We start from the raw sequence: 14,717 nt of genomic DNA, 5'->3' as shown, positions 1-14,717 counted from the left end.
TTTGCTCACTGTCACCAGAGGGTCGTGTGTGACGCCCCCTCCCACCAGCTGTTGACAAAGCTCTTGCACATGTGTTTTACCCTGGTACTCCAGAGGGAATGACCCAAGAGTTTCCTGGGTTCCTTCTGGACACGTGCATCTCATTTAACCTAACAACCAAATCCGGTGTGTCTTGGTGGATCCACCCGCTTTGGGGTAGCTCAGTACTGCATAGAATGGCAGGACCAGTCCAACCCGCTCCAGACTGCTGGGCGTCTGAGTTGTTCCTGGCCAATGTGTTGGTCCCTCACTGGACATCCTTGTTTTTGTGGCTTTGCACATGTGTTCAGTATGACCGCACACATTCCTAGCAGACAAATTCCTTGGTCAAAGAATATTGAGACTGAATTGCCCTCCACAAACTAAATTCAAAATCCCATTATCAATAGCCTACGTTTCTTGGACCTTTCCAGCTCAGAAGCTTTGTGATCTTAATCCAATACAGTATTTTTTTTAAATGATGTCTAGCTCTACCCCGCAGACATCTGTGTGAGAATGCAAATAAGCACAGCACCCCAACAGGGCAGCCACCCCTTCAGGCTCCCTGGCCTGCTTTCTGCCTTCCTGGGCTGGAGAGGCGAGTGCTGGCCCCAGCGCCCCGATGGGAGGTGGGAGTGCTGTGCAGGGGTGGCCCAAGAGAGCAGGATACCATGGCTGCAACCACCAGCAGCCCCCAGCTTCATCTGCATCATCTCGTAACCACCTGGCAGCAGGCAGTTATTTTCCCACTTATCCATGAAGCCCCAGCTCTGGAGCCTTCCTTAGGGAAGCAGGTTGGAGGCAACGACACTTGCCTTCCCGAGGCCCTCTTGTCAGGCAGCAGAGGGTGAATATGGGGAGGTGAATAGATGCTCCCTCCTTCATCTCCCAAAGGGTGGCTGGCCCCTTGGGATGAGACAGGCCTGTCAGTTTACACGGGTAGCGGATTGACCTATGTGTGTGTCCATGTCTGGGCCCTCAGCTGTTCCTGGGCATGTACCCAGAAGAGCATTTTATCGAGAAGCCTGTGAAGGAGGCCATGGCCCGATTCCGCAAGAACCTCGAGGCTATTGTCAGCGTGATTGCTGAGCGCAACAAGAAGAAGCAGCTGCCATATTACTACTTGTCCCCAGACCGGATTCCAAACAGTGTGGCCATCTGAGCACACTGCCAGTCTCACTGTGGGAAGGCCAGCTGCCCCAGCCAGCTGGACTCCAGCCTGCCTGGCAGGCTGTCTGGCCAGGCCTCTTGGCACTCACATCTCTTCCTCCGAGGCCAGTACCTTTCCGTTTATTCTTTGATCTTCAGGGAACTGCATAGATTGATCAAAGTGTAAACACCATAGGGACCCATTCTACACAGAGCAGGACTGCACAGTGTCCTGTCCACACCCAGCTCAGCATTTCCACACCAAGCAGCAACAGCAAATCACGACCACTGATAGATGTCTGTTCTTGTTGGAGACATGGGATGATTATTTTCTGTTCTGTTTGTGCTTAGTCCAATTCCTTGCACATAGTAGGTACCCAATTCAATTATTATTGAATGAATTAAGAATTGGTTGCCATAAAAATAAAGCAGTTCATTTAAAATGGGTCTTGTTCCACATGCTATGTTCCAGTCACCCCAAACAGCTCACTGCCATCTCCCACACCAAGAGAAAAAAAAAGCCATAGTCACCGTGATTTTATCAAGGCAAAAGCCTCCCCACCCAAGTCTAGATAGAAGGTGCTTTTTCCCTCAAGCAGTGTCTACTCTCTTTGGAACACATCCCAAATGCCACCACCTCTGGGAAGGCATCCTTGGTTCCTGTCTGTCCCCTGGATTTGTCAGAACCTCTGTTGTTGCTCCCTCTGTGGTCTCTCCCTTGGGACAGGAGCCCCTGGAAGGACAGAAAACCCACTTTATTTATGTCTGTGCCCCAGGGCTGGCATAAGGCACCAGCACTCAGCTGTTCCCTCCTTTTCCTCCTGGAAGGGCACCTAGCTAATGGATATTAGGCATTGTCTTGGGAGCTGGGGGCTTATTTTTTCCTGAGGCAGGGTTCTTAACATGACACAAAAAATAAAAATGGGCAGGGCGCGGTGGCTCACGCCTGTAATCCCAGCACTTTGGGAGGCCAAGGTGGGCAGATCATTTGAGGTCAGAATTCAAGAGCAGCCTGGCCAACATGGTGAAACCCCATCTCTACTGAAAATACAAAAATTAGCCGGGCATGGTAGCAGGTACCTGTAATCCCAGCTACGCGGGAGGCTGAGGCAGGAAAATTGCATGAACCTGGGAGACAGAGGTTGCAGAGAGTGGATATCGCACCACTGCACTCCAGCCTGGGCAATAGAGTGAGACTCTTTCTCGAATAGTTAATAAATAAATAAATTAATTAAATAAAATAAATAAAAATGCATTCTTTCCCCAGGCCCAAGTAGCAGAGCCCACTCTGAGCCTGGGCGTTGTGACCCATTCTCCCCGTGCTCACACGCCCAACTCCCAGCCCTCCAGCCCCTGGCTTCGGAATCATGTCATCAGGGTCTCCCATGTCTCTGGAAGGTGCTTCCAGTGTGGCAGGCCAGCAGCTCAGTGTCTGGGTAAAGGCTTCTACAGGGCCAGCATGGCATAGGGGGGAGGTGTGCATGCGTTCCTGAAGCCACAAGGCCTTCTGAGGAGACCTGACTATTGGGGTGGGTACTAGAGACTGAGGTCCAGCCCCTTAATGCCCCAGACTCCCTGCCATCCCTCGGAGAATTGCCCACCACACTTACGAATGATCTTTGGGACAGGTGACATAAACATATAGCCATGGTAGAGGCATTCAGCTCCATGCCACTGTGAGAATGAACATACCAACTTTTAGGCAACAAGGCCATGTGGTCAAGGAGAGAGGAGAAACGAATAGGAGTAGGCAGGGGTGGTGAAGCAGGTCTGACGTGAGCAAAAGAGAGAAGGATTGGGTTGGAAGGGCTTCAGATGGCAGAGCACCTCTGACAATGTCTCATGCCAGCTAATGAAGAGTCCTCAAAGTCACCATTACAGAAATCTTACATCTGGCAGAAATGACAGCAGTAGTTTGGCATGAACCCCACAGTGGATCCAAACGTGTGGCAGCTGAGATCGTCAGTCAATTTATGTTCTCTGCAGCTGGTCCTTCTGGTTCCCTGGAGCGGGGTATCTGAGTAGCACAGCTCTACTGCTACCACAGGAGACGGAGAATCCCAAATTCTGTGCATAGACTCTGTCTAAACCTCTGGATGACCCCTAAGACACGTGTATATAAGGCAAACTGCAAGCAGCCCAATTTAGGATAAAACAGTCTGTCTTACTCTGTTTGTGCTGCTATAATAAAATACCTCAGACTGGGTCATTTATATAGAACAGAAATTGATTCCTCACAGTTCTGGAGGTTGGAAGTCTAAGATGAGGCACTGGCAGTTTTAGTGTCTGGTAAGGGAGGGATCAGTGTCTGCTCCCATGAGGGTGTCCTCTGGGCTGTGTCCTCACCCAGCAGAAGGGCAAAAAAGGGCGAACATTCTCAAAAGCCTCTTTTATAAGGATATCAATCCATTCATGAGGACAGAACCCTCATGAATTAATCATTTCTCAAAAGGCCCCTCCTCCTAATGCCATTACCTTGGGGTTTAAGTTCCAACACATCATTTTTGGAAGGACACGTACATTCAAATCATAGCACAACCAAAGTGATATTTGAACTTTCAAATAGTTTGCAGTTTGAGATCAACTAAGTTAAATGCTTGCTTGAATAAAAAAATCACGGCCGGGCACGATGGCTCACGCCTGTAATTCCAGCACTTTGGGAGGCCAAGGTGGGCAGATCACTTGAGGTCAGGAGTTCCAGACCAGCCTGACCAACATGGTGAAACCCCATCTCTACTAAAAATACAAAAATTAGCCAGGCAGCCGGGCGTGGTGGCTCATGCCTGTAATCCCAGCACTTTGGGAGGCTGAGGCGGGTGGATCACAAGGTCAAGAGATTGAGACCATCCTGGCCAACATGGCGAAACCCTGTCTCTACTAAAAATGCAAAAATTAGCTGGTGACTACTCGGGAAGCTGAGGCAGGAGAATTGCTTGAGCCAAGATCGTGCCATCGCACTCCAGCCTGGAGGACAAGAGCAAGACTTCATCTCAAAAAAAAAAAAAAAAATTTTCTGGATTGGGATAATGTTCTATATTTGGATAAGGGTTTAGGTTACCTAGATAGATATATTTATCAAAAGTCATCAAATGGTACACTTCAGATGTACACATTTCACTGTATGTAAATATTACCCCCAAATCAACAAGAACCATGAGCAAATACTGAATTCTAGTGAATGACATGCATACTGAAACTTTTGGAGTGAAGTATAATTATGGCTGCAGTTGACTCTGAAATACATAAAAACCTAAGTTGATGGGTGAATAGAGTGATTAATAGATGGAAATCTGTGGTAAAGCATACAGAGAAAAATGTTAATTGTAGATTCTGGGGTTTATATATATTCTTACTATATAATTAAACGTTTTTATGTTTAAAAATATTTATAATGTTGAAAAACCATGAAATCCTACCTAATGCAGTAAGACAAGAAAAAGAGATAAAAGGCATATGTAATGGGAAGTAAGAAATAAAACCATCTTTGTTAGCAGATGACATGCTCATCTATATAGAAAATCCAAAAGAATGGATAAAGAAACTCCTGGAACTAATAAGTGGTTACAGTAAGGTTGCAGGATACAAGGTTAATATACAAAAGTCAATCACTCTTATTCACCAGTAATGAACAAGTGAAAATTGAAATTCAAAACAAAATACTATTTATATTAACACTCCAAAAATACATACTTAGGTTTAAATCTAATAAAATACATACAAGATCTTTATGAGGAAAACTGCAACCCTGATGACAGAAATCAAAGAGAAACTAAAGAAACAGACATAAGTAAATATTCCCCAGAAAGACTCAATATTGTCAAGATGTCAGTTCTTCAAAACTTGACCTATAGATTCAATGCAATCCTAATCAAAATCTCAGCAAGTTATGTTGTGGATATTGACAAACTTACTCTAAAGTTTAGATAGGGAAGCAAAAGACCCAGAACAGCTAACACAACAATATAGTAGGAAAACAACAGATTTGGAAAATGGATACTACCCAACTCCAAGACTTACTATAAAGCTACAGTAATCAAGATAGTGCCATCTTGGTGAAAGAATAGACAAATAGATCAATGGAACAGAATAGAGAGCCTAAGAAATAGACCTTCATAAATACAGTCAACTGATCTTTGACAAAGTAGCATATACACTACAATGGAGCAAAGATTGTCTTTTCAACAAATGGTGCAGGAACAACTGGATATCCACATGCAAAAACAAACAAGCATGAATCTAGATACAGACCTTATGCTCTTCACAAAAATTAACTCAAAATGGATTATATATCTAAATGTAAAATATATATTTTACATTTACAAAACTATAAAATTCCCATAACATAGGATAAAACCTAGATGACCTAGGTATGGCTATGACTTTTTAGACATAACACCAAAGCCATGGTCCATGAAAGAAATAATTGGTAAGTTGGACTTAATTAAAATTAAAACCTTCTGCTCTGCAAAAGACCACACTAGGAGAGGGAGGAAATATTTGCAAAGACACATCTGATAAAGGATTGTTACTTAAAATATACAAAGGCTTCTTAAACTTAACAGTAAGGAAACAATCAGATTGAAAAATGGGCCAAAGACTTTAACAAACAAAAGAAGATATACAAATGGCAAGTAAGTATGTGAAAAGAAGCTGCACAGCTGGGGGGTGTGGTGGCTCACGCCTTTAATCCCAGCACTTTGGGAGGTCAAGGCGGGCGGATCACCTGAGGTCAAGAGTTCGAGACCAGCCTGTCCAACATGGAAAAACCCGTCTCTACTAAAAATATAAAATTAGTCAGGCATGGTGGTGCATGCCTGTCATCCCAGCTACTCGGGAGGCTGAGGCAGGAGAATCGCTTGAACCCAGAAGGTGGAGGTTGCAGTGAGCCAAGATCGTGCCATTGTACTCCAGCCTGGGCAACAAGAGTAAAACTCTGTCTCAAGAAAAAAAAAAAAGCTGCACATTATATGTTATCAGGGAAATGCAAATTTAGAACAATAACGCAGTAACAAGATACCACTACATACATATTAGAATGGCCAAAATTGAGAACACTGACAGCACCAAATGTGGAGGAGGATGTGGAGCAACAGGAGCTAGAGAGAATGCAAAATGGTACAGCCACTTAGGAAGACAGGTTGGCAGTTTCTTACAAAACTAAATATACTCTTACCACACAATCCAGCAATCACACTCCTTGGTATTTACTTACATCCCCACAAAAACCCTCATATGGATGTCTAGAGCAGCTTTGTTCATAATTGTCAAAACTTGGAAGCAACCAAAGATGCCCTTCGGTAGGTGAGTAAATAAATAATATCCAGACAATGGAAATACTATTCAGTACTAAAGAGAAATGAGCTATCAAGCCATGAAAAGGCGTGGAAGAAACTGAAGTGTGTATCACTAAAATAAGTCAATCTGAAAAGGGTGCATAAGATTCCAAAGATAATGACACTGCAGAAAAGGCAAAACTGTGGAGACAGTAAAAAGATCGCCAGGGGCTAGGGCAGTGGGAGGGATGAATAGGCAGGGCACAGAGGATTTTCAGGGCAGTAACACTACTCTGTATGATACTATAATGTTGGATACATGGCCAGATCCACAGAATGTAGAACACCAAGAGTGAACCTTGAACTATGGACTTTGAGTGATGAGGATGAGTCAGTGTAGGCTCATGGATTGTAATAAATGCACCACTGTGGGGGGGATATTGATAACTGGGGGGCTGTACATGTGTAGGGACAGGAGTAAATGGGAAGTCTCTACTTTTGTTACTGGTGGAGGGTGTACCGCATTTTGAACAAAACATTGGACAAAACGCACAAAGCAAGGAAAGAATGAAGCAACAAAAGCAGAGATTTATTGAAAACGAAAGTACACTCCACAGGGTGGGAGCAGGCCTAAGCAGGTGGCTCAAGGACCTGAATACAGATTTTTCTGGGGTTTAAATACCCTCTAGAGGTTTCCATTGGTTACTTGGTGTATACCCTATGCAAATGAAGAGGATGAAGGGAGGTTACAAAGTTATTTACTTAGTGTAGAAAATTAGGGTTTTTCCCTTTTATTTAGCTGTAGGAAGCCCTCAGGTTACCTGCCTCCAGACCCTACTCTCCTGCCTCATTTTATTCCTAATTTTGCTGTGAACCTAAAATTGCTCTAAAAAATGAAATCTTTTAAACAAGAAAATAAACTTATAAATTGCAAATATGTGTCACTTACATAAAAACAAAGAGTTAGTGTCCCTACATCAGGAAAAAAACACCTATAATTCAATGTAAAAATGAGAAAAAGCCAAGAGAAATGGCCAAGCCATGGAAATTCACGGAAGTAGAAATAGGCAGTAAATAAACAATGCTCAATTTCATTTACCTGAGAAATAGAGAACAAAACTTCAGTGACATACAAAGGAGTAACAATCATTTTAGGAACAATTTTAAAAATAACACTTGTGATGTGGCTCAGGAAAGATTCATATTCTCACTGTAGGAAGGTAAGTGAATCATTTTAGAGGTCAGTTTTGCAACTTAGAAGATCAAATGCATCTACCCTTTTTCTACTTCTAGAAATGTATCTTCAGAAGTGCCCCTCCCTCCCTCACACACTCCCAAGTGTACAAAAATAAATGACATGGATGTGGACTGCAGCCTTGTTTCTAATACCAAAAATCAGTCAACAACCTAAAAATCTATACCCATGAGGATTTAAAGAAATACTGCATGAGTTAGAAAAAATAAGGTAGATGCCTGTGTTCTAACATAGAAAATAACAAACTGGTTGTTAGATGAAAAAAGCAAGCTGCAAAGTGATGTAATGTGTAAATGCAGTAAGCAAAATACATCGTATACATAGTACTTTCTATATATTTACCTATATGAGCGTGATGCCTCCAACTGCATAGCTGTGGCTCCGGGAGCAGGACCTTGTAACAGAGCCTCTGCCCTTGACTGTCCCGAGGGGTCATTCTTTCCCTGGGAAAGGAACCAGGTTTGATTTTCAATCTCTTTTGTTATCACCATGCTGACAGCTTTGCTTGTCATATGTCTTTCCCTCCGCTGTACTGATTTTACCTTACAGAAGCTCTCCGTAGTGCTTCATCCGACACTCTCTTTTCCAAAGAAAAGCCAGCCGCATTTCCTGGTCATCTGGTTGATCTCGAGGGGAGCCCCAGGGATCATGTGCCTCCCACCAGGCTGACACCCCAGTGGTGAGGAGTTGCCTCTTCGCTTTTTCGAGGCCAAGCAACTCAGAGGTGTGGCAGGATTGCAGGTCATGGTGGCACTTCCAAGGCCCTGGAGAGTGACTCAATGCCTCTGTTATCAAGATGTCACACAGGCTGTGTACCAGCAACTCTAGGGACACCCTTCACATTGACAGAGTTGGCAAGCTTCTCCTATAAAGGGGCACACGGTAAATACTGTAGGCTTTGTAGGCCATACAATCTGTCCCAACGATTCAACTTTGCCCACTGTAGCAGTGAATCAACCGTAGATAATATTAAGTGAATGTGCATTGCTGTTTGCTAACAGTTTATTGACAAAAATTGACAAAAACAGAAAGCTGCTTTTAAGCAGTTTGCTACCCCTACAGAGACTGTGGGGAGTCCCTGGTGGCAGTGAGCTACAAGGCAGCCAGTACCCCATCCTCTCAAGCCTGCCTGCATCCAGACCCTGTCGGGTGTGTCTTCAGAAAAACTCCTAAAATTCCCCAAAAGCACGTGGCTCCCCGAGAGCCACCTCCCTCACCTTCTTACAGGGGCAGGTTCCTCTTCCGGTTCCACCCTCCTCAGCACGGAGCTCAGGGGTCATACCCACCTCCTCTTGGCCGTAAGCACAGACCTTCCTACACAGGCTCAGCAGCTCTGCGGGACTGTCCCCCACCTGGAGCCACAGGCCTCCACTCCTGGGGACAGCTGTGACCATGGCTCTGTAAAGCAGCCTTGTGCCTAGCTCCCAAGTCGGCTGGCAGCCCACCCCTCACCTCCTGCAACCCCTGACCCTGGCCACGCATGTGGTAGGGAAGCTGCAACCAGGCCTCAGCACTCCCAGCCCTGTGGGCAGTTTGCTGTCTGAGGATCGTGGCACTGCCTTCCCTCAGAGGCCTTGCCACAGCCAGGGGATGCAGCGTGGCAGAGCTGTCACTGGCAACCCTGCTGGTTTCCCTGGTGCTTTCTCAGCTGGGCTGTGGGTCAGGACAAATTTCTATGGATAAGGCTGGATCATAATCAAGTGCTCCATGGTAATGCAGCGACACAGACTTGAGTCTGCCTTCTCTCAGGGTGGTGAGCCCAGGTAGGATCTGGATGTTTGAAGCAAGCACACCTGTGAGAAATGCCTATTTTCAGTCCCATCCCACACACTCGTCTAGACACCACCAGCCCACCCCCGACACACGTGTCTGAGGGAGGCTGAGGAAAACAGACACCTCCAGGAGCCGCATATTATTTCCTGATGTGTAAGCCAGACAACCCTGGAAAGGGGGTCAGGGAACCGGAGTGCCTGCCAACGTCCCCAGCCTCCCTGCAGGAAAACACTCTCATGGCAAAACTCCTTTTTAAAGAAAGGCTTTATTGCTGCAATTAGACATCCCAGTGTATAGCACAAACCCCCCTGTACAGAGAATTATTCAAGTGGTAATACTGAGAAACAGTGAACATACATAAAAGAATACAAAACTAGACATTTAGATCACTAGAAACTTTCTAAGGTAAGAAAAATTTCAAATGTGAAGTGCTTTTTAGAAACTACACCACACATGCCAGTGTAAATTTGGTTTAACAATCAATTTCTATAAACATTGCATCTAACTGCGCATTGATCAACTGCACAACTTCAACAATTACTTCCAAGACAAAGATAAATGCTTTTATTTCCCTATGTTTTGGTCTTTCCTTGGGCTAGAGACGGAAGCTGCATGTTTCAAACCAGATTCAAAAGGGAAAGCACTTCAAAAGGGAAAGTACTTCAATTGTGTATTTGCCTCCAGCTACATCCAGAGCCTTGTGGATCTCACCTGCTTGGTCCCAGCCCTTCTTCAACCCTGAAACCCACAGCAGGGGTGCAGAGGCAGCCCCAGATCGTGCAGACATCACCCGAGGCTCCCAAACTGGCCCAGCTGCCTGAGGCCTGCATGCCTGTGGCCAGGTAGGACACATGTGCAGGTTTGAAAACTAGGCCTACAAAGACTGAAGAGTGGACTGAAGCAAAAAGGGGAGAAACATTAGAGGCCTAGAGTAGGAAGAGACCTTTTATAGAGTTTTCAGGAAATTCTCACAATAAACTTGGGCACAAAGACCAAATTGCTGAGGCCAGAAGCCTGCTTATGGTACTGTGACTTATGGGGAGTAGAGGCCAAATCAGAGAGGGCTGGCTGGTGATACCCTAGACCACTTGCCTCTTCCCCTTCCCTGGCCTATAAGTACCAGGCCTCCTGGCCCTGAGACCTCATTCTGGGTTTCTGTATGGATCAACCAAATACCATCCTTTCACTAAACCCAGGTGCAAAATGGGCAGGGGGGAAGCTGGGGAGTACACAGCACCCAAAAGAACCGAGAGAGCAAGTTTTCTAAGGCTACAGGAACACTGGCAGAGCCAGTGGCCACACCAGATGGGAGTACCACATCCCCACCAGGCTTCATGCTTCACTGCTAGATGCAGGGGGCTGGAAGGGTCTGATGAATGAGGAGCTGAACTAGAATCTTCAAGAAAAGAAAAGGCAAGGGGGTGGCTCTGTGCCCCGCCAGGAGAGGAAAGAATGTGTGTGGATTGTCCACAGTGAGGCCAGAAATGATGAGATGGTGTTAGGCAGAAAAGGAGGGAGAGGGCTTCCCATGAGAATCTGGTTGGGCATGGGAGGGATACAGGGCTCAGTTATCAAGGCACCTTTGCCATAGTGGGGTGCCAGCCACACTGGGTGGGCTGCCCAGGGGCTGTCCCTACCTAAGCACTTTCTTGTCTACAGGATCTTGGTGCTTTTCAAGTTCAGCATAACGGGTTCCATATGTGAAGTGGGGATTCACACTTAGAAAATCTATCCTGCTCTTCACCTGAAACACTCATCTACTACAGGGTGGCAGGAACAAGTATACAAAACCAGGGGCCTTGCCTGGGCAGTTCCTAAGGGACACTGGCAGGGCTGACCTGGGATTCAGCTCCCCTGAGTGGACAGTCTCTGGTTGCCTGGGGTCCCCAGGCTGAGAAGGGGTACGGGTAATTGCACTTCGGGGCACAATGAACACAGGCACGGGCTGGATGTGCCCTGGGAGACAGACAGGAGAGGCTGACCTATTCTCAGGAGCTGGCTATGGCTGGACAGTGCCTGCCCGGCCAGAGGAAGGCCACAGCAGAGCCACGCCACAGACTAAGACCTGTGTTGCCAAGGAGTCAGACACTGGCTTGGAGGAGACAGGAGGACAAAGCCTGCTGCTATTAAGCCCACACCGTAGCTTAGAGATCCTTCAGCCTCCTGGCCTTCAAAACAAACTCCAGGGCTTCTACTCTGAAAGGCAAAGAAATCACCTTATGTTTGCTTCATCCCCTTAGCAGGATCAACGAAACGCCTAAGGCCCAGAAAGACTGAGGGCAGGACCCCCAGCATCTCCCATCTCCTCCCTGCAGGCTGGGTGAGAGAATGGCCTGGAAAGGAAGCATCTGCGCTACTTACATTGTGTTTCAGGCCCCCCGGCAACTTTCCCGGAGGTAACTATTTGCCTGGAAAACTAGGAAACTGGGTTTTAAAAACAGAATTTTAAGCAGACTTTTTAGAGGGACAAGGCCATTTGATGGTAGTGATTTTGGTTTTGTTTTATGAAAATGGTACGGGTGGTAATCCCTGATGACAGAATGGACTGAGAGTGAGGCCAAGGGCCCCGAAGGATCCTGTCTGTTCAGTCCAGTTAAGGCGACAGCTGAGCGGGCATGTGGCCGGGGAAAGTGGCACAGCGGACCCTGGCAGTTCGCTCACACCTGGCCCTCGTCCCAGAGCCAGCCCACCTGCCTCTTGGCCCTGGCAGTGACTCCACAGAACTTCCCCGAGCAGAAGCCTCATGGTGGGCCAGCACCCATCTTGCATGCAAGGGAGAACCTGCATGCAGTGCACACACCCTGGCCAGGGTGGCACATGGCTGCTCTTTCAATGTGAAGCCAGCACCAACTGGAGAGACTTAACTATAAAGGAATATTTTTTAAATATTCAGTTTTGTTGTCATTACTCACTTCCTTTCCTTCCATTTCGATCTCAGAAACTGTTCTTTTTCAGTGTTGACAAAAAAGAAATGTACCGGGGCAGGTCTACGAAATAACACCTTGTCATAAAACAGGCTCAAAAGCATAGGCATCATGCTTTAATTGCCATTTAGCATCCATTACTTCCCATGAGATCTTTGATAAAAAAAAAAAAAAAAAAAGCCCTTGGCCTGCTTGTCCTGTCTTAAAGTCATTAGTCTGTTTTATGAACAGAACAAATGCCACGCTTCTTAGCATATATAAGGCAAAATGGGTTTTTGATCTCTCATGATGTAAAGGAGATACAAAGGTAAGGAAGGGAAGATTTCTAAGTGAGACTTTTTTTGAGTGTCAATCCCACTGGACACACATATTACAAAATAAAGATTTTCTTCTGTAAAGTGCTGTTTGCCCAGTGAATCATGCGCCACCACAGAGCACCACGGCCCCACCTGCTCAAGAGCATGGAGGAGGCAGCATCGGCAGAGGGCAGGCAGGAGTCTGTGTTTGAGGGTCTGTTTCAATACCATCTCCTGGGGTTCGCCGTGGTGCAGAGAGAATCCTCTCATCATGGCTAGACATTCCCCAATGCTCTGCTCCAGGCTGGGGACTGCTGCAAGCTGGAGGCGGCTGGGTATCAGGGCCTGGGCACCCCTGCTCCTCCTCTTCCCTTGGGATTGGCATTTTATTCTCTCATTCAGCTCAAGACCATGGGCAGGAACTCTGCTGGCTCCCCATGATGTCATCATGGGGTCTTCCACTTTCCCACAGAGCTGCCAGGCAGAGGCAAGACCCAGGCATGCCCGGCCCACAGGAAGGTTTTCTAGGAGACTAAGGAGGGTTTAGAAAAAGAGAAACCACTATAAATAGTCACCTGTCCAGTCTATGCTATTAAAGGACATAAGAAAGGTATACAATTGGCAGTAAACAATTTCCTTCGGCTCTTCATAGATGTCCAGGAAAATGACAACCCGCACACAATCAGACGTGAATGATTTCTGCTCCAGTGTCTTCAGGCTCTGTGCAACAAGAAGAGTTTGTATCGGAATGACAGATTCCACGTCCATGTTTATTTTCAAAGTTGGGCTCTGTTAGCGGAGATTTTTCAAAAATATTCTTTTTGCTTGTTTCTGGACAGTTTTGAACATAGATCACTCTATTATAGGCCTTGAGTCTCTTCCACAATTGCACATACGCTTTACACTGAACATACATAAAAAGAAGTCCTCCGGTGAAGCCGATGGCCACAACCACCAATTTAGTCCAAAAGGGCCATTCTAGGATTCCTGGAAGGGAAAAACTCAGCCTATTAGATTTTATTTAAGATCTGAAGTAAATAAAAACACAACTTCTGAACTTCCCATAATCAACTGATTCTTTGTTGTTGTTGCTTTTTAAGAGATGGAGTATTGCTATGTTGCCCAGGCTGGAGCGCGGTGGCTATTCACAGGTGTGATCATGGCACACTACAGCCTTGAACTCCTGAGCCTCAGCAATCCTCCATCCCTCAGCCTCCTTAAGTATCTGGGGACTACAAGCCTGCACAACTGACCAACGGATTCACAACTCATCCAACGTTGCTTAGTCAAAGAGGAGTGGAAGACAGTGTCCAGCTACTTCCTGCTTTTACAGGACGTAGTTTGCAGAGATTCTCATGCTCCAGAATATGAACTCTCCTGACTGGGCTTCAAAAACTACCACCACAGCAAAAGAAACACCAAAAAGGAGGCTAGTGCCTCCTAACTGACGTCCTTCCTCCAGAAACCCAGACATTTTTGGCTAACTGGAAAATCCTCTGACCCCAGGACTCCTATGAGCTATCCCGGCCCCCATGCTGAGCTTGCTCTTCAGCCTGAGAACTCACCTGTTGCCTGCCCCTGCTTGATCTCCTCGGCAGTACGGTCAATGAGCACATACAAGGACCAGACCACACATGTGATGGCAATGACGTGGAATGTCACTGAGCACATGATCTTCCTGCGCTCGCTGGACGTCATCTGCAACTTCTCCCACTAGAAAGACAACACAGAGTGTGAGGCTCAGGCTTCTGGGGAAGGGCTCCAGTGGGGTGAGAGCATTGTAGGTAGGTAAGATTGGCTTTCCGCCCCACTTCTCCCTTCCCACGCTAGATGCATTCCCCCAAGTATTGTTCTCCTAAAACCACTTGGCTTCAACCAGGTACCAGGTGCAGCCAACTTTCTATGCAATGAAAAGAAGCCAGGATCAAGATGAATGCTGAACTACCATCAAAAATCCCCTTGTCTGCTTATTCTTGCAAGCAGACATAAGATGGCCTGATAAAGAATTCTATGATTTCAGCCCTAATGA

The 14,717-nt window shown here is 46.2% G+C and overlaps 2 protein-coding genes and 1 long non-coding RNA gene across 13 annotated transcripts in view; 1 reads left to right on the top strand and 2 right to left on the bottom strand.

Moving 5' to 3' along the window:
- Nucleotides 1–1,614, top strand: part of ALOX5 (arachidonate 5-lipoxygenase) — a 70,221-nt gene extending 68,607 nt beyond the window's left edge. For both annotated transcript variants that reach the window (XM_054503444.2, XM_054503445.2), the window contains one exon: nucleotides 1,001–1,614. In XM_054503444.2, coding sequence (XP_054359419.1) covers nucleotides 1,001–1,180 — 180 coding nt within the window. In that variant the 3' untranslated portion in view covers nucleotides 1,181–1,614. The remainder of the gene's footprint in view (nucleotides 1–1,000) is intronic.
- On the bottom strand, nucleotides 62–8,317 carry LOC129045133 (uncharacterized). The gene is made up of 3 exons (XR_008504890.1): nucleotides 8,238–8,317; nucleotides 8,038–8,138; nucleotides 62–346 (listed from the first exon to the last, which is right to left on the bottom strand). It is a non-coding gene; the product is annotated as an uncharacterized LOC129045133 (long non-coding RNA).
- A 1,397-nt stretch (nucleotides 8,318–9,714) lies between these two features.
- The window catches only part of MARCHF8 (membrane associated ring-CH-type finger 8), a 143,077-nt gene continuing 138,074 nt past the window's right edge, over nucleotides 9,715–14,717 (bottom strand). For all 10 annotated transcript variants that reach the window (XM_054503437.1, XM_054503438.1, XM_054503441.1 and 7 more), the window contains 2 exons: nucleotides 14,254–14,401; nucleotides 9,715–13,675 (listed from right to left, as the gene is read on the bottom strand). In XM_054503437.1, the coding sequence (XP_054359412.1) occupies nucleotides 13,371–13,675; nucleotides 14,254–14,401 (453 nt within the window). In that variant the 3' untranslated portion in view covers nucleotides 9,715–13,370. The remainder of the gene's footprint in view (nucleotides 13,676–14,253; nucleotides 14,402–14,717) is intronic.

The sequence above is a fragment of the Pongo pygmaeus genome, chromosome 8 (assembly GCF_028885625.2).
Source record: "Pongo pygmaeus isolate AG05252 chromosome 8, NHGRI_mPonPyg2-v2.0_pri, whole genome shotgun sequence".
Lineage (NCBI taxonomy): Eukaryota > Metazoa > Chordata > Mammalia > Primates > Hominidae > Pongo > Pongo pygmaeus.
The sequence above is the reverse complement of the archived record's forward strand: the minus strand, read 5'-3'. Positions and strand labels throughout refer to the sequence as shown.